The sequence below is a fragment of the Symphalangus syndactylus genome, chromosome 12, assembly GCF_028878055.3.
Source record: "Symphalangus syndactylus isolate Jambi chromosome 12, NHGRI_mSymSyn1-v2.1_pri, whole genome shotgun sequence".
In the NCBI taxonomy this organism is placed as follows: domain Eukaryota; kingdom Metazoa; phylum Chordata; class Mammalia; order Primates; family Hylobatidae; genus Symphalangus; species Symphalangus syndactylus.
The window spans coordinates 146,486,366-146,505,175 of NC_072441.2; the positions used below are offsets into that span (position 1 = coordinate 146,486,366).

Genomic DNA, 18,810 nt, shown 5'->3' on the forward strand with positions numbered 1-18,810 from the left:
CCTGTCCAAGGGTGGTGAGCTTGCCTTTCACACCCTTTATGGGCTGGGCTCTCCCTCCCTCCCTCCCGGGGAGCCCCGTCTAATTCATCTCTACTTAATGTTGAGTTGACCTTTGTCCTCCCAAGGGCCCTGCAGGACAAGTCCACCCAACACCAAAAACCCATGGCTGGTCCCCCAGAGTCTCTTCCTCTAGGCCTGCCCCTCCATTCATCCTGGTTTTGGTTCCCCTTTCCTTGAGGGAATTGTTCCAGTTTCAGCTCAATTTCGTTCCTATTTCCTTTTTCTTTTTTTTTTTTTTTTGTTTTTTTTTTGAGAAGGAGTCTCGCTCTGTCGCCCAGGCTGGAGTGCAGTGGCGCGATCTCGGCTCACTGCAAGCTCCGCCTCCCGGGTTCACCCCATTCTCCTGCCTCACCCTCCTGAGTAGCTGGGACTACAGGCGCCCGCCACCACGCCCGGCTAATTTTTTGTATTTTTAGTAGAGACGGGGTTTCACTGTGTTAGCCAGGATGGTCTCGATCTCCTGACCTCGTGATCTGCCCGCCTCGGCCTCCCAACGTGCTGGGATTACAGGCGTGAGCCACCGCGCCCGGCCTGATTTCATTCCTATTTGCTAATGGCAGGCTCTAAGCTGGGTGCTGGGACACAGGGGCCAGAGAGGAGAGTAACTGAGGGTAGAGACGTCCAGCCAGCTGTCATCAGCAAATAACCTCTTCTGGCTGGCTGTCAGCTTCCCCACCGAAGAAGTGAAGATATTGACAGACCGACCTCGTGGGGTTCCTGAGAAATGATGTAACATATGAAAGCGCTGGGCACCTGGCATGTGGTCAGGGTTCAAGAAATGTTTCACTCTCCCCCATCTAACACTTGAATGGGGGTGAGCCCATCCGCACACACTCATTGATTCAACAAATTTGGACTGAGCGTCGATGTCATGCCGAGCCCTGTGCTGGTGCTGGGGACATAGCAGCGAACAAGACAGACAGAAACCCCTGCCCCCGCTGGAGCTCACGCGCCACTGGACACTTGGAGAAGTAAGAACAGCGTGGGGCATGCCGCTGGGGATGAAGGTGAAGGGGGAAAAGGCACCGTGACCACACAGGGTAGAAAGACCACGAGCGCTAGATGCTGCCACTCAGAGATGTACTTTTCTCGCCATCCTGCACTGGAGGGGGTGGTCCCATTCGACCATGGGCGATCTGAGTCCCAGAGAACTGGCGGCCTTGCTGGAGGCGCACAGCTGGTGTGGAAGCAGCTGCGCTCAGGTCTGCGTGGCTTTTCCTCTGCAGATCCACAGTGACAGGGCCCAGAAGTGACCACCCCCATGGTCCCCTGGGGAGACCGAGGCCCAGAGAGGGCCGGGCCCTGGTCTGAGGTCACACAGCCCCTGGGCGTCCTGGAGGCATGGAAGCCCGTGGTCTTGGATGACCTCGGCCCACTGGGTGGACTGGCTGAGTGTGTGAGGGTGACGATGGGAGTCCAGGAGGAGACGCGTGCGTGGAGCCCCACGGGGGAGGCCGTAGATGGAAACGCCCATGCGACCCCTGCGCTCGGCGACTCCAGGGAGCCCGGCCCCTGGCAGCCCACGCGGGACCCTTCCCTTCTACCCAGCACGGCGGCCGCGGAGGTGCGTCCGGCGGGCTCCGCTCCCTCCAGCCCCGGGCTCGGCGAGGCCGGCCGCTCACTCAGGTGCCCGGGTGCCCCCCTCGGCTGCGCGGGGCTCCCTCGGGGCGGGGGCGGGGGCCGGGCCTGGGGCCGGAGGGCGCGGATCCCCCGGGGGACGCACTGGGCCCGCCCCGCCCCGGCCCCTCCTCCCGCTCCGCCCGCGCTGGGGGCGGCTGCTTTGGCGGCGGCGGCGGCTCACGCTTCCTGCGGGCGCGGCCGCGGTGGGCGCGGAGCTGCGAGGCGGAGCCGGGCGGCCGAGCCGGGAGCCCGCGAGCCCAGAGCGCGTCGGTCCAGCCGCCGGGGCCCCGCCGCCGCCAAAGCAGCCGCCCCGCGCGCCGCGTCTCGGGAACAAAAGGCGCCCCCGCCCCGCCGCCCGCAGCCGCCATGAAGCCGGGGCCGCCGCACCGTGCAGGGACCGTCCACGGGGTCGGCGCCGGGGCCGGGGCCGCGGCTGGGCCCGGGGCCCGAGGGCTGCTCCTGCCGCCGCTGCTGCTGCTGCTGCTGGCGGGGCGCGCCGCGGGGGTGAGTGACACGCGCCCGGATCCCCGCCCCGGGACCCCGCTCCCTCCCCGCCGGCTGCTTCCCCCGGGGCCGCGGCCACCCCTCGCCCCTCCCCGGAGCGCCCCTCTCCGCACCCTGCCCCCCCCGGAATCTCCCCCTTCCTGGCATCCGCGGGGAGAGGCCGCCCCCGCCGCTGGTCATCTTCGGGGGGCGCTTCTCTCCTTCCTCTTGGGACCCCTCCCCAGAGGGAATCCCGGGCGGGAGCCCGATCGCGGGTCCTCAGCCCTGTTCTCCCACCTCCCGGTGGCTCCGGGAACTGTCTCCCCGGGGACGAAGCAGGGACCCCTGCGCTGGCCTGGGAGGCGCGGGAAGGACCCGGCAGCGGGCTGGGGGTCGCCGTCCCGGCTGGGTGTGTCTTGGGGTGGGAGTGAGCCTGGCTTTTGCCTCGTGGGTGTCCCCAGACCGTGGCCACTTTTTGGGAATCGGATCGGTTCCCTCTCCGAGCGGAGGGTGTGCGTTTGGTTCTTCCCAGGGTCGCGGCAGCCGGCCAGGACAGTGGGCCCGGGAGGGGGAGGTGGAGGTGGAGGGTGACTTGGTGAAGGTGACCTGAGGGGGGGAGTGAGGGTGACCCTGTGTGTGGGCGTGTGTGGCCAACTCAGTGAGGGGTGCGGGGACCTGTGGGGCGTGTGCAGGTGAAGGATGTGTCTGCCACACGGGTGGATGCCAGCGTGCCCTCCGGTCCGTGGTCGTGGGAGGGTGACCCATTGTGCATGATGTGTGCCTGTGCCCGGCTGGGCCACTGTTGGCTACGGCCGTGCGTGGCTGCGGTGGGTGAGGGTGTGCGTGTGAAAGGCCTCTGTGGTGGGCGTGTGCTTGGACCCATGAGTGTGTGTGAGTGCACATAGCAGCATGTGCATGCTGGTGCATGGGGGACCCTGGACATGGGACAAGGACCCCTGAGGGGGACCAAGCATGTGCAGGTGGAGGTGATGGTATGTATGTATGAAGTGACCCTTGAGTGTCCCTTTGAGTGACCTCAGCAGCCATGCTTGGTCCCAGCTCCGTCAGGGAGGGCAGAGGAAGGAAGGACCTCATCCCGCTTTGAGGGATCCAGGTCCCAAATGAGTTCTTGTTGGACAAGTGTCCAGATTCTGGCTCAGGCCGGCTGGGGATTTCTAGGTCCAGCCTCCGGGGTTGGCTCCAGGAGCTATGTTGCCCTGCATCCCCCAGGCTGAAAAGGACCCAGGCCTCTCAAGCAACACTGGGTGCCCAGCCGGCCTCTGCAAGTTCCTTCCCTCTTCCAGCCTCAGTGGGCCAGTCAGTAAGACAGGAGGAAGACAGGCAGGGGATCCGAGCTTGCTTCTTGGATGGACAGGCCCCTCCTCAGCCTTCCCCATCTAGGGGGCTGTCAGCTGGAGGGAGGGGAAGTGTTGAGGGCTGACCTGTGTGAAGTGCCCGCTGGCCAGGATGTCTCATTCCCAGCTCTCCCCGAAGTGGGGTGAGAGGAAGAGGTCCCTGGGAGGGATAGAGACCCAGCACACCCTAGCAGCTGGGGTCGCCTTCTCAGCCAAATTTCTGAAAGACCATCCTTAAAATCAAAGGCTTGGGAATCACACAACCCTGGGTTCCAATCCTGCTACCCCCACCGATCCATGGCATGGTTTGGGCAGGTCCTCCTACTTCTCTGACCCTTGGTTGTCCCTCTGTGAAATGGGGCTAATGACCACTTCCTCAGAGGGCAAAAATTCAGTGGGATGACTGACAAGTGTCCTGAGAAGAAGCTCAGGAGTCACGTGGTGTGCACATGAATGAAAGGGGCTCAGGACAGAAAGCTTTAGACTTGGAGGCCGGGTGGAGCGCTGGGCAGGCCACTTTCCTTGCTGAATAAGGCTAATAATTCATACTCCATGAGGTGGTGGAAGGACTTAGAGCATTTAATAGCCTCATGCAAAGCAGGGCCTCACAAGGCAGGTGCCCTGAATCTGAGAGGTGGGGCTCAGACCCATTGTTGGGTGGCAGATCCAGCAGACCCCAAGAGGCTGAGCCCAGAGGCTGAAATGGTGGGCGAGGCCTGGGGGAGGGCAGGGACTGGGGCGCCTGGTGAGGTGGTGGGAAGTGGAGTGTCCTCCAGGCCTCACATCTTCCCAGGGGTCAGGCTGTCGAGGAGGGGCATCATCCCTCTTGTCCTCATCTGGCTTGGGAGGAAAAGGGTTAATGGGTGGTACCTGGTTGCCAGTTCCGCACCAGAGGGAGAGGGCAGTGCCTGCAGCAGGAGGGACTGAGGTTAGATCAGAAAAGCCCCAGCCAGGGACGCTCCAGGGGTGGCCTTGGTAGATGAGTGGTGGCTGGCTCAGGGCAGGGAAGGGCAGGGACGTGATGACCCTTGGGTTGCCTGCCAGCCTGTGTGTGTGTGTGTGTGTGTGTGTGTGTGTCTGTCTGTCTGTCTGTCTGTCTCCTGGCATCTCCTTTGAGGAGTCCCTCTTCTGACAGACCAAGTTACCAGGACTCTGAGGGGCATCTGCCTTTAAGGCCACCTCAGCTACTGTACTTAAGTCACCACTCAAAGTTTTGGAGTCTGAGGATCCTGAACATTTTAGCTTTTGAAACATGTTCTTTTAAAAGTCCAGGGCTGGAAGGGATCTTAGGTGTTAGTCTTGTTTGAATACTCCCAGTGATGGGAGACCACTACCTTGTGGCTGTGTGACCTTGTGAAAGTTACCTAACCTCTCTGTGCCTTAGTTTCCCCCTCTTTAAAATGGAGACAATGCGAGAATGGAAGGGCTTAATTTGGAAAGCTTTAGCCCAGTGGCTGGCACCTACTAAGTGCTCAACAAATGTGGATTTCTTGTTTGTTTACAAAGTTGCTGTACTGTGGTTGGGAAGGTGGGAGGAGTGGGGAGTGGAAGGGTGGGAGATGTGTGCGTGTGTGTGTGTGTGTGTGTGTGTGTGTGTTTGTGAGAGAGAGAGAGAGAGTAGGGGTGGGGGTGGGGGTGGGGGTGGGGCGGGGTAATTAGTAGGGAATTCTTTTGAAGCTCAGCCCCAGGCCTTGTGGTTTCCGTTCCCTTCTCACCCCATTTCAAGCATCCCTGCTCTTCTCCTCTCCAGGCTCCCCTGGGTGACTGTGAGCCTTGGGTTTCCAGGATGAGATAGTCCTCACCAAAAAAATGGAAAGTTGGGGGTCCCTGGTCTGTTCTGGGCCAGGCTCTTGGGTGAACCATCTCCCCTTCCAGCATTTGGGGGATAGGCACAGGGACACCACAGCTGTATGCTGCCTGTTAGCTCCCAAGGTACCAGGGGCTCTGGGGACAGACACCTGCTGTGTGATTTCCAGTGAGGGATTTCTTTCTGTCTCAAAGTCCCTGTCTATAAAATGCGGACAGTAACAGTGTCAGCCTCACAGGGATGTTGTGATTTGGAAATGAGCTGCTTGAGTAGACCCAGCACACCTGCCACGTAGTGAGCTCTCAGGAGATGGGACCTTTCTGGGAGGAAGCATGGATGGGGTCAGGGAAGGCTTCCTGGCGGAGGAGGGTTTTGAGCTAAGTAATCAAACTGGTCACCACATGACACTAGCAGGCTATAGCTTTCTCACCTGTCAACTGGGGGCAAATACTTGGCTTTTAGAATCATTACTGGGGGCTGTGACTCTATCCTCATGGCAGAGCTGGGATTTGAACCTGAAGCCTCCTGCTGTCTGGGGAGGAGTGAGCACAATGCCTCCAGCTGTGAGTTCAGTGTGTTGGGGGTTGGTGCGAGGTGAGCTGTGCTGGAGAAAAAAGCAAAGAAAACAACAAACAAAAAACAAAAAAAATGGCCTTTTGAAACCCAGTGGCTCCTCCCACCTCATACAAGGGGGGCATGGGATCCCTGGGGGGTCGGGGCAGCAGGAGTGGTGGCAGTGGTGGGAAGAGCGAGGAGGGGCTCATCCCAAGTGGGGGAGAGAGGTCATGTTTACCCAGAGCCCCGCCCACCAAGCACTTTACACGTATTGGCTTATTTCATCCTTATGATAATTTTTTGATGTAGGAATTATTAGAATCCACCTTTTATTATTTTATTTTATTTAGAGACAGAGTCTCACTCTGTCCCCAAGGCTGGAGTGTGGTGGCATGATCTTGGCTCGCTGCAACCTCTGCCTCCTGAGTTCAAGCGATTCTCTTGCCTCAGCCTCCCAAGTAGCTGGGATTACAGGCACATGACACCACATTGCCTAATTTTTGTATTTTTAGTAGAGATGGGGTTTCACCATGTTGCCCAGGCTGGTCTCAAACACCTGACCTCAAGTGATCTGCCCACCTCGGCCCCCGCAAAGTGCTGGGATTACAGTTTTGAGCCACAACCCCCGGCCAGAACCCTCATTTTACAGATGAGAAAACTGAGGCACAGAGAGGCTCAGTGACTTACTCAAAGTCACACAGCCAGAAGTGGCAGAGCTAGTTTGAGCCAGGGCCTGACAGGCTAATGGGACTGGGCTGCAGTCCTAAATTTACCCCCTCTTGCTGTGTGATCTTAGGCAAACTGCTTTACCTCTCTGGGGCCTCCCTACCACCTGGATTATGTCTGCATTGGCAACTGTTTACTAAATGCCTGCTCTTGTGGCGGAGTGGGGCTGGGAAGGGGGTTGGTCCCATATCTTTTCTCACTTAATTCTCCCATAGCCCTGGAGGTTGGCGATGCTGTCTCACCATGTGGGAGGAATTGGCCAGGGCTCTTCCTCCTCTACTGCCTCCCAAGGCTCTGTAGTCCATAAAAGCAGCTACTCTGAGGGCTACTGGGGGTGTATGGGGTGGGGAGAGAGAGCTTTATAAACTGCGAAGGGCTGTCAGCAAGATTGTGTGTGCACGCACGTGTACATTTGTGTGTGTGCCCGCACATGTGTGTGCGGAAGGGAGTTTATGTCTGGGTCATGTGGTCAGGGCACAGGAGAGGGGAAATGTTTGGAATCTCAGGATGAGAGGGGTCTAAAAAGCCACCATAAGCCCTGATATGTGCCAGATGCCCCCAGTGTTGGGGGCTGAGTCTGCAGAGGTGACCAGGCCTGCCTTTAACCCCCTCTGGCCCTTAGAAAGTGTGCGGAGGCCAAATCCATGTTCCTCCTGCCCCATCTCAGAGCACTGGCCCCATTGCAGCCAAGATTCTCTCTGGCCTAATAGTGATTGAGGCTTGGAGATGGGGTGTGACTTGGTGGGGTCCCCCAGCTGTCAGGAGTGATGTCAGTGCTTTCTTGATAGACCTTGAGCTTCCTGGGCAGGCTCGTGGCTGCCATGTTTTCTTGCTGAACCCCCAGGGACCACTCTGTGCTTGGCGCAGGCTTGAGTGAATGATTCAAAGGAGTGAATGAATGAATGAGGGAATAAAGGAATGAAGGAAGCCAGGACTGTGAGCTGTGGAGCCCAGGCGGGGGCTTGTGTCCTTTCCTGTGTAGGTGGGTTGGGGACAGCGAGGCCGGCAGAGTCCTGCTGCATGCAAGGCGTGTGCCCGTGGGCTGGGAGGCGCCGGGGGCTGCATCGGGCAGGCCTTCAGTCTGAGGTCTGAGTGCCAAGGCACTGCCACCACCGCATCTGGGCAGGACCGAGGGACTGTGGCTCTGGGCTCTAGCCCAGCTGCTTGGAGCCCTGTGATTTTGTGTCTCAAGGGACAGGGTGGCCAGAGCCAGGAGCTGCCCAGGCCCCAGGTCCTTGCTCCCATCATCCCCCCCCGAACCCCTGTCCCAGCAGAGAGCAGGGTCTGGGCTGGTCCTGGACTTCCTGACCCGTCTCACTGGCCCCACCAGGCTTCTGTCCTCCATAACATCACATCCTGGGAACATCGGGCTGGCTCTTGGTAAATATTTGTTAATGGCACCCCCCACACCCTCACTCCCCCTGGCTCCCAGCCTCCCCAGATTCCAAGAGGCCTGGTAGCCTTCACTTCCGGCCCCCCTCCCGCCATGGCCAGAGGAGCAGCCCCTCCCCTCCCCCACTGGCCAAGCCCAGTCTCAGCGCCAAACAGGAAGCCGTGATTACAGGGGGAGCCTGGGCGGCCATGGCTGAAGGCCCAGCAGTGGGGGTGGCGGTGGCCCCAACAAATGATCTGGCTATTTTTTTTTACCTGGCTGCTGTGGGTGGAGGGCAGGGAACGCCTATGCTGGCCTTTTATACCAGGTGGAGAGGGTTCTACAACTCCTATTGCCCCAGCTGGCTGAGGCCTGCCTTCTCCCCACCCCTGGCCTTGGTGCTATGTCTGTTTTGGGGTGTCCCAAGCCTGAGGGGGCAGTTTGAAGTCATCGAAGGGGTAGGGATCCTGGAGCTAGCTGATTCAGGGTTGAAATCCTGGCTTTGTCACATTCCTGCTGTGTGACCTTGGTGAGTTCACCTAACCTCTCTGAACCCACAGTCTCCTCTTCTTTAAAATGGGGCCTCAGGGTTGCTTGAGAATTAGTAATTAAATAAAGTACTAAAGTAAATAAAGTACTAAGGTAAATAAGGAGCGGGCTGCTCCTGCAGATCTTGTTTTTTTCCATTCGCCTGTCTTGGTTTTTGTTCTTTCCTGTCTCTCTCGGGGTCTTACTGAAGAACTACTGCTTGGGGGTGAGGAGCAGGGTTTCCTTTTGGAGAGAGTGGGAACTAAGTTTGAATGATCATGGATGGCCTGAAGGAGAACTCTGGGGGTGGGGGTACCCTTAGAAGGAGACCATGGGCCAGACTCCCAATTGGAGCCAGCAGGACTTAAGCCAGATTAGAGGAAGCACATTCCAGGGTCTGTGGTGCTGAGTTTCTGGGGCGCTGGTTCTCCAGAGCTGTTGTGCAGCCTGCAGTCCATCCTGCATGATGACTCTTCAGGCCCTTCCAGTCCTGGAACTCCAGAGAGGCCTTGCTATTTGCAGCTTGAGCCCAGGACTTGGTGACAGTGGGTGCTTTCCATTTTCCTCCCAGCCAGGGAGCATCTCGGCTGTGTTCTGTCTGTCACTCGGGCCCTGGCCCAGAGTAGGTGACTGTTGATGTTTACACAGGATCTCAGAGGTGGAGAGTCCTAGAGAGATGGCCAGCCCTGCAGCCTGACATCCCACAGCTGATGGTCCAGTGGATTGGGGCTGGCTCTCCAGCCTTAGATGGTCCCACTGAGCCTCCCACCACTCTTGAGGGGCTGGTGGGATTCCCTTTATTTAGAGGAAGGCTCAGAGATGTTAGGCCACCTGCCAAAGCACACACAGCCAGGAGCTGGTGGAGCCTGGTGTTCATTTGCTCCTTCTCCTACCCTGGAACCCCATCTGATCTTGTCATCACATCCCCTACAGAGCCAGGGTTTTCTGGGGGTGGGGCTGGGACTGGGGATAACACTGACTTGGGCCTTCATCCTGCTTCTGGTTGGGCCATGGGCTTCCAGGCTGCTGTCTGGTGCTGCTTCACCCTTGGGTTAGCCTTGGCCCAGGCGCCCCTAGAGATTCCTGTACCCCCTGCACTGCCAGCTAGGACCCCCCCATCCATCCTGCCCTCCCCCATCCCTGCCCGCCAGCCCAGACTTTAATGAGGGTAATTTAGAATCAATCACCAGCGGGATCTGGGAAATCTAATTGCAGCAAACTGATTGCCAATTCGATTGTGGGCACCAGGGGGCTGCGGGCGGCTCATTAGACCTGTCCCCCTCCCTGGGCTGGGGCTTGGGGGGGCTCCGTGGGGGATGCAGGGCCTGAGTAGGCAAGGCTCCTGGAGAGCTGGGGGGAGGTGGACTGTTGTTTTGGGAGCAGGGGAAGGGCATTTTTACCTGACAGAAGCCGTACACTATTCCCTGTCCAGGCCCACAGTTGGGGTGTAGGTACCTGTGTCAGCCTTTACCCTCTGTCATCCACCCCTTGCTTACTGCCCCCTCCTCAAGGCCTGGATGCCATTGTGGGGGGTGTCTGCAGCTGCATCTTACCTGGTTCCTGCCTTCAAGATGCTCCATGCGTCAGGGAGACAGACACAAGCACAGATGATGACGAGGAAGATGATGACAAAGATAACGGCCAATACCGCTGCATGCCACGTGCTAGGTGTGGTTCTAAGTGCTTCACATGCTTTATCTCAGTGGGTCCTCACTATGGCCCTGTGAGCAGGCATGGTTACCCCATTTTACAGATGGGGCACAGAGGCCCCGAGAGGTTGAGCAATGTGCCCACAGTGGGGCAGTTAGCAGGACTCTGAGCCTGGAGCCTGGGTGCTACGGAGAGGCTCGTTCAAGGGTGTGGGGAAAAGAAAGAGCGACCAGATTGTTACTGTGTCTACGTAGAAAAGGAAGACATAAGAAACTCCGTTTTGATCTCTTTTTTTCCCCCACACGAGGGCATCAGGCAGACGTGTGGGCCCCTGCATGGGCGCCAGTCTTGATTGACTGCGTTGCGCACTCAGCAGACATTTACTAAGCACCTGCTGTATATGAAGCCCTGTGCAAGGGGGCTGTCAGTGTTCAGTTGGGTCGTGTGTGTCCTGTGTCTTTTCTGGCCATGTCTTGTTACTGGCGGCAGGTGCATGTGCTTTTGTGAGGTCTCGAGGGGGGAATTGAAGAGAAGCAGGGAGGAAGCCCTACCCCTCCTCCCTGACAGGCTGAGCCCCAGCTCTGCCATTAGAAGTGGGTGGATTTTGGCTGGTCGAGGTGGTTCACGCCTGTAATCCCAGCACTTTGGGAGGCCAAGGTGGGTGGATCACGAGGTCAGGAGTTCAAGACCCACCTGGCCAAGATGGTGAAACTCCTTCTCTACTAAAGATACAAAAATTAGCCAGGCGGTGGCAGGTGCCTGTAATCCCAGCTTCTTGGGTGGCTGAGGCGGAGAATTGCTTGAACCTGGGAGGCAGAGGTTGCAGTGAGTCGAGATCGCACCACTGCACTCTAGCCTGGGTGACAGAGCGCGATTCGGTCTCAAAAACAACAAGCCGGGCTCAGTGGCTCATGCCTGTAATCCCAGCACTTTGGGAGGCTGAGGCGAGCAGACCACAAGGTCAGGAGTTCGAGACCAGCCTGACCAACATGGTGAAACCCCATCTCTACTAAAAATACAAAAATTAGCTGGGCATGGTGGCGCATGCCTGTAATCCCAGCTACTCTGGAGGCTGAGGCAGGAGGATTGCTTGAACCCGGGAGGTGGAGGTTACAGTGAACTGAGATTGCGCCACTGCACTCCAGCCTGGGCGACAGAGTGAGACTCCATCTCAAACAACAACAACAACAACAAAACGAAGAAGTGGGTGGATTTGGCTGACTCTTGACTCAGCCTTAGTATCCTCTTCTGTCAGATGGATCCAGTGATCCCTGACCCGTTAGGTGGTGGTGAGGAGTGGTGGGAGGTGCAGCTGGTTAAAAGGAACCTGCTGCTGGGTGATGACTTTTAATTATTATACATTCCCCAAGGTGGTTGTGTCTCAGAGGTGAATTAGCCACTAGCTTGTCAAGTGGTAACAGGCAGCCTGTTCCCTCTCTGGGCCTCCACTTCCACATCTGTTAAATGGGAAGAGTGAATGGGGTGACCCAGGGGCCCTTGTAGTCTTCAGATTTGAGGAACTATCAGAAAGACCTGAGGCCAGAGACAGGGCCTGACCTGGAGTTGGCCTGGTGGGGAAGGGCAGGCAGGACGGCTGGTCTGGGTGGGGAGGGGAGGCCTGCTCCCTTCACATGGCTTGTCTGTGGTTCCTCTTGGGCCAGGATAGGAGGCATCTCTTCCCTTGCCCATCACGCTGGGCACCACCTCCCTCCCGGAACCCTGGAATATGATAATCAGTTCCAGGCTAGCTGGGGGCTGGGCAGGGAGTCCAGTACCTGGATCCTCATCCCCACTGTGCTACTGTTTACTGATGGCCCCTTTGTGTCTGGTCTCAGCCTAGCACTAGGGACCCCCAGGGGGCTCAGCTTGGTCCCTGACGTTAGGACGCTCTCAATTCTGTGGGGGAATGGGAGGTTGATTTAGACCCTGAAGACTAGGAAGGCTCCATGGAGGAGGCATCCTTTGTACCAGGCCTTGACAGATGGCAGCACATTGACAGGGGGACTAGGATGGACAAAATCTGAGAAGTGGGGAAGGTCGCAGTATATCAGGGAGCTACCACATGTGGAGAGGGCAACACGCCTCCCTTGGTGGTGAGGGGTCACTGCTGCAGGGGGCTGCCCTTTCTGATGAGAGTGTTGTTTCATGCCTTTAACAGACAGTCACCAGGTACCTCGTGGGTGTCTGGCCCAGTGCCTCAGTGTTCTTGGGCTGAACAGTTGAACCCCACAGGTCCTCCACATGGAAGACCTTTGAGTCCACACTAAGGCATTTGGGTCCTGTCCTGCAGGTAGAGGGTGCTGCCCTTCTGTCATGAGGAGATAGCATGAGATGCCAGAGCTTGGAGGTGACAATATTGAGTTCTGCCCATTGACTGCCTGCAAAACCCTCTGCCAAATGTCTCATCTATAAACAATCCTTGGCCTTATGAGGGAGATGCCATTGTAATCTTCATTTTACAAAAGACGAAATCAAAGTACAGAGAGGTTAAATAACTTGTGCAAGGTCACAGAGCTAGTGAGCGGCCCAGCTGGGATTTGAACCAAGCAGCCTGCCCCGGAGTCCCATCTAGTATATAAGCACTGCTTCATGCTGCCGTGTGCATTGCAAACTGTAAAGTGTGGTAACCCTACGGGATGAACGTAGGGCCAATCAGGCCTTGCTGGGCACCTGAACTTGTGTGGCTGTTGTCGGGCAGGCCTTTCCTGGGACTCTGGGCTCCTGGCTTCCACATGGATCTGTTCTCTGCAGCATGTTTTCTGTCCGTATGGGGCTATGGGCAGAGGCTAACCCAGGCTGGGGAAAGATCAGATGGCTGGAGAGGATTTCAGCTGGAAGGGCCCTTGAAAATACTTTTGTCCAAATTGTTCACTGTTTCAAAGGGGACACTGAGGCCAAAGCATTGATCTCGAGTCATCATGAGTATCTTCTGAGATTCTGTAATTCAACTGTCTTATATGACATTTGGGGACGGTGAGGATCAGAGAAGTACAATAATTTGCCCAAAGTACACAAGTTGATGGCTGAGCTGGGACTAAGAACTCTGTCTCCTGACTCCTGGGCAGGGCACTATCCCCGGTACTATGTTTCTTTTCTGTACTTGTCTCTGCTCTGTCCGAATGCAGGCTCAGCTCCTCCCACACCCCTCTTCCAGGAAGCCTTCCTTGACCACCCCAGCTGTCCATATGCCCAATATGTCTTATGCCAAATTAATTCCCGTCAGTGCCTTCAGTGCACTTCTCCAGCCTCATGCCTTTGACTTCCCACACTTCTGTTTTTTTGTTTTGTTTTGTTTTTGACATGGAGTTTCACTCTGTTGCCCAGGCTGGAGTGCAGTGGCGTGATCTTGGTTCACTGCAACTTCCGCTTCCTGGGTTCAAGCAATTCTCCTGGCTCAGCCTCCTGAGTAGCTGGAACTACAGGTCCATGCCACCATGCCTGGCTAATATTTTGGATTTTTAGTATAAACAGGGTTTTACTATGTTGGCCAGGCTGGTTTCAAACTACTGGCCTCAAATGATCCACCTACCTCAGCCTCCCAAAATGCTGAGCCACTGTGCCCAGTCTGTACATCCCACACTTCTACCCGCCATCCTGAGCACAGAGCATACCATTGTCTCTTTTCTCTTCATGCCTACCCATGTGCTGTTCCCTCTTCATGGACTGTTCCTTTATTCTTCAGTGAACTCCTACTCATCCTCTAAAACCCAGCACAGATGTCCCTTCCTCTGGGAGTCCAATAATGACCCCTCCTACCAGCCCCCAAGCACAGTGAGCCACTCCTCAGCCCCTGGCTCCTGCCTCCCTCTTCTGGGTTCCCAGGTGCCTCTTCTACTTGTTAGGATTCTTTGCTAAGCCCAGTTCTGTTATTTCACTTCCTAGTGTCTGGTTCCCCGCAGGGTTACATTGTTACCACCTTGGAGCTCTCACTTGGATACATTGTTGCAGCTGCTAACTCCCCATTACATCATCTCCCCTCCAACCCTCACACATGGTACTTTGTTACATTTCCCCAAATTCTGACATTGCTACTTTGTTTCTTTTCCCTGCTTTCACACATCCTCAATCTGTTTCACTTCTAGTTCTCCCCTGTTGTCACACTTTGTCCTTTCTCTCCAGCCCCCTGCTCATGTGACCCCCAAGACTGGGAGAAGAGGGAAATGGAGCCTGGCAGCAGGGAGCAGTGGGCACGAGGGGACACAGTTTCCAGCCCCAGTGAGCTGTGGAGGTGCAGGCGGGTAGCGGTGCCCTGGAGCCTGCTTGGCTCCGTCTTTCTGGAGGGTGGACAGACTGTGGGCTTGGAGGCTCAGGCTTGGTTTTGAGGAGACCTTCTCTCCAACCTCCCTCGTCTCCAACCTCCCTCGTCTCCAACCTCCCTCCTCTCCATCTCCTCCTCCGTCTCTGCACAGCCCCCCTCCCTCCCTCCCTCCTCTCACCCTCCTCCTCATACTCGCTTACCTCCCCCTGCTCTGCTTCCCTAGAGGCCTTTATCTTGCTCCCCGGCTGGTTGGAACCTGCCGTGTCCCTGGCTGTGACTCACCAGGGCCAGGACCTGAGGGTTCCCCTTGGGGACAGGGGTCTCGAGGGCTGAGGGGGTAGCTAGGACCAAGGCTAGAGAGATTCTTGATTCTTCTTTAGTTCCTTGCCCTCCTGGCCCCAGAACTCACAATTCCCTGCATCCGTCCCTCCTGAAATGGAGTTTTGGGGCAAAGAGCCAGGAATCAGCCCTGGCCTTGCTGTTCAGATGAGGGGACTGAAGCCAGAGATGAAGTGTGGCTGTTCAGGGTCACTCAGCAGTGAGAAGTGGAACAGGTTCCCCGGGGCTGAAGCCCCTACATGGCCTGTGGGAGCTGAGCCCTGGCTGGCTGGATCCTATTCTCATGTGAGCTGGGGAGCTGGGGGGATTGTAGGGACAATCTCAGATCCAGAGGGAGCTCAGCTGTATCTTGAGGGATGGTCTGCAAGGCTGCAAGTGAGGCCAGGTAGTCTCTTTTCCACGTGGAGCTAAGGCCATGTTTCTGTTCAGGACGTTAGTTTGGGTTAGGGGTTTGCGTGTACCTGCAGCATGTGTGATGGTGTGTTGCTGTGTGTCTGTGCTGATGCATGGGGCCCTGGCATCTTTGTAGGAAAAAGTGTAGCCTATGCCAGGGGGATCAGGAGTCCCCCAACTGCTGTCCCTCCCCCTGCCTCAGCTCCAGGGACTTCCCCCGACACTGTGCATTAAGGAAGTTGGGAGACGCTCTCTCTACCTTGGGAGGCTCAGAGGCTTACAAATGAAGGAACGTGGACCTGTGCAAACGGCCTTGTCCTGTGCACACATGTAGAGACAGAGACAGGGACACACATACGCTGCCATGTGCACAGGTACCACTCAGAGACGCAGCCCTCCACGCTAACATGGACACACTCAGACCCACACAGGCATCTAAGCCGCTCCAGGCAGCCCTAGGCTTACACACATGGATGCACCTAGACAGAGACACACGCCCAGAAACACCCCTGAATGTGCTTGGATATGTGCATGTGCATGCCTGTGTATACCCACACATTCACCCACACACACACACTCACCCCACACACTCACACACACTCACACAATCTCACCCCCCACACACTCACCCACACATTCACACACACACACTCATCCACACACACTCACCCCACACACTCACACACTCACAATCTCACCCCCCACACACTCACCCACACATTCACACACACACTCATCCACACATTCACACACACACTTTCTCACTCCCCCCACACACTTACCCCCACACACTTTCACCCACACACACACTCATCCACACACCCCACACACACTCATCCACACACTCATGCAGTCTCACCCCCTACACACCCACACACACACACACACACTGTCACCCCCCCACACAGTCTCATCCACACACATGCACTCTCATCCCCTCCCACACACTCACGCACACTCACAATCTCACACACACTCTCCCTCTCACACACACACACACACACTGCTGGGGCTCTGAGCTACCAAAATATGTCTGTCCTTAATCCCAACTCTTAATCCCAGGGTCTAGGAGCCCAGGCCAGAGGGGCAGCTGGTCATCTGGCCTCGTTAGAGGTGATTAAGGCAGGAGCAGTGTGTGTGGTGTGTGTGTGTGTGGAGGGCCTCAGAGCTTTGTTTTCTGCCTGACCTCCAGGGACACTTCTCCACTCCCCTGCACCCTCCATTAAAAACCAACCTTGGATTCCTTCGGAGATTCAGTCATATGTTGTTTACCAAACTCTGGATGCCGGCAGGCTGGGGGGTGGCAGGAGAGGGAGTGTGGCTGTGCCCCTGAGGAAACTGACAGCTGGGGTCAGAGAGGCCAGGAGACGTGGGTCCCTTTATTTCACCACCTGCCTGGGGAAACCCTGATCAGAGTCTTCGGCACTAAGGCCTCGTGGGGATTCTGATTTCTGGGGGGGATTCTGTTTCTTTGATCAGGGCATTTCTGACTTCGGGGAAAATGATGCCCAACCAAGAGATGTTGAAGTTGGGGCCCCGAGCAGGGAGGAGGGGTGGTTGCCTGAGACTAGGGTGGGATGGGGATGCCTCCATGAGGAGGAGACGCGTGAGCTGGGCATTGAGGGTGCTGGCTCCTGGGGCATGTGGAAATTTTTGGTTGTCATCGTAGTGGAAGTGCAGCTGGCATCGGCCAGGTGGGGGTCGGGCTGCTAAATGGCTACAGTGTCCAGAACAGTCCTGCTGGTGGAAAATCATCCTGCCCGGGTACCAATAGTGTTGCTTTTGACAAATGTTTGGTCATGAGACATGGTAGGGGGGCTCCTGGTGGGTGGGGTGTGTATGGAGCATGGCACAGAGGTGAGACTGTCTTTGTCATGCTGTGGGAGGGAGGGACATTCCACACTGCCCGGGGCACTGTGGAGGTGCGTAGAGATTGCACGGGCCGATTCCCCCGACCCTGCACCTTCCCCACCCTCAGCGCTTCCCTCCCTTTTGCCTTTCCATGTTTAGAGGGATGAGTGTCCTGTGTGGTCTCTAAGGGGATGGCCATGATAAATGGTGGAAAGAGGGCGTTTGGGCATCAGCCCACTTGGCTCTTGGGCTGGCCTTGCCCTGGTGGAGCTCCCTATAGGGGAGGGGGCCACACTGCTGTGACTCAGTCCGTAATGGCAGCAGTTGGGCTTCTGATCCTGCCGGGGAGGCTCAGGGAGGGATTCTTGGTGGGGAGGATGAATCAGCTGAGACTTGACTTGGACTTGGACTTTGACCTCTGCATGTCAGCTGGGTGAACTTGGGCAGGTCACTGTACTCGTGTCATCCTCTGAGCCTGTGTTGTCCTCTATGAAGCTGGAGGGTGACTGTGGTGCTGCAGGGTGCTGCGAGGGCTGACTAGTCATGGTAAATGTTGGGGGAGTGGCCATGAGAACCCACCATCACCGCAGAGGTGGCAGTCACTGCCCATCCTTGTCCTGGGTTTGGGGAACAAGACTGTGTTCTAGCAACAGCCACTTGCCTGATGTCCAACTTTGAGTCCATCTTTTCTAGCCCAGCTCCTCTCCCACAAGCACCGTCTACTGCAGAGCTTTGGTTTCTGTTTGGTAGAGACTGTTTAGACTCATTCATTCATTCATTCCCTGGGGGCCTGGGGGCCTGGGGGCCTGGGGGCCTGGGGCTAAGGCTGGTGGGCAACCTTGCCCTGGTGGAGCTCCCTACAGGGGAGGGTGCCAAGCTGGTGTGACTAGGTCCCTACTGGCAGAAGCTGGGCTTCTGAACCTGCCTGGGGAGGCTCAGGGAGCTATTCCTGGTGGAGAGGGTGGGTCAGCTGAGACCTGAAGCAGTTTGGGTCAGGGAAGCCACGTTCAGGTGACACATGAGGAGTGGAGGGCAGGCCTCATCCCTGGGCTGCAGGGATAGGGGCCAGGGCACTCAGGGTCTTGGAGCCCTGGCAGGTGTTTGGACTCTATCTGAGCTCAGTGGGGGAGAGGAAGAGCCTGTGGCTGTGTGGAGGAGGGGCTAGCAGGACACCTGGGGTACGCGGGACCTGCAGGGGGCTGGAGGAGGATGTTGGGGTGGGGGGGGTGGGCACTGGGTTTTCTCTGGCTCCCTGCACCCCTTCCTTGTAGAGTTCTTGGACTCCCCACCCAGGATCCTTTGTGGTCTCTGCCTGGCAGTCTAAGGCACTGTGAGGTCTCCTCCCTTCTTCTTCTTTTTTTTTTTTTGACGGCGTCTCACGGTGTTGCCCAGGCTGGAGTGCAGTGGCGTGATCTTGGCTCACTGCGATATCTGCCTCCCGGGTTCAAGCCATCCTCCTGCCTCAGCCTTCCAAGTAGTTAGGATTACAGGTGCACGCCACCACGCCCAGCTAATTTTTGTATTTTTAGTAGAGATGGGGTCTCAAACTCCTGACCTCGTGATCCACCCACCTCGGCCTCCCAAAATTCTGAGATTACAGGTGTGAGCCACTGCTCCTGGCCTCCTCCTCCCTTCATAACAGCTGAGAGATCAGAGTCCAGGAGGCAAGCCAAGGCGTCGAGGCTCAAGACAGGGCCTGAGGGGTTTGAGGCTTCATACATGAGACTTCGTATATAGGATAGAGGGGATGACCGAGCACCTTCCAGACAAAGGCCTGGTAGCTCCAGCCCAGGCCTAGCCCAGGACAGACAGG

General features: G+C 56.9%; 1 protein-coding gene across 1 annotated transcript in view; it reads left to right on the top strand.

The window, feature by feature from the left end:
* Positions 1-1,852: 1,852 nt before the first annotated feature.
* SDC3 (syndecan 3) overlaps positions 1,853-18,810 on the top strand; it is a 38,834-nt gene continuing 21,876 nt past the window's right edge. Inside the window, exon 1 of the mRNA XM_055255027.2 lies at positions 1,853-2,184. Coding sequence (XP_055111002.1) covers positions 2,047-2,184 — 138 coding nt within the window. The 5' untranslated portion in view covers positions 1,853-2,046. The remainder of the gene's footprint in view (positions 2,185-18,810) is intronic.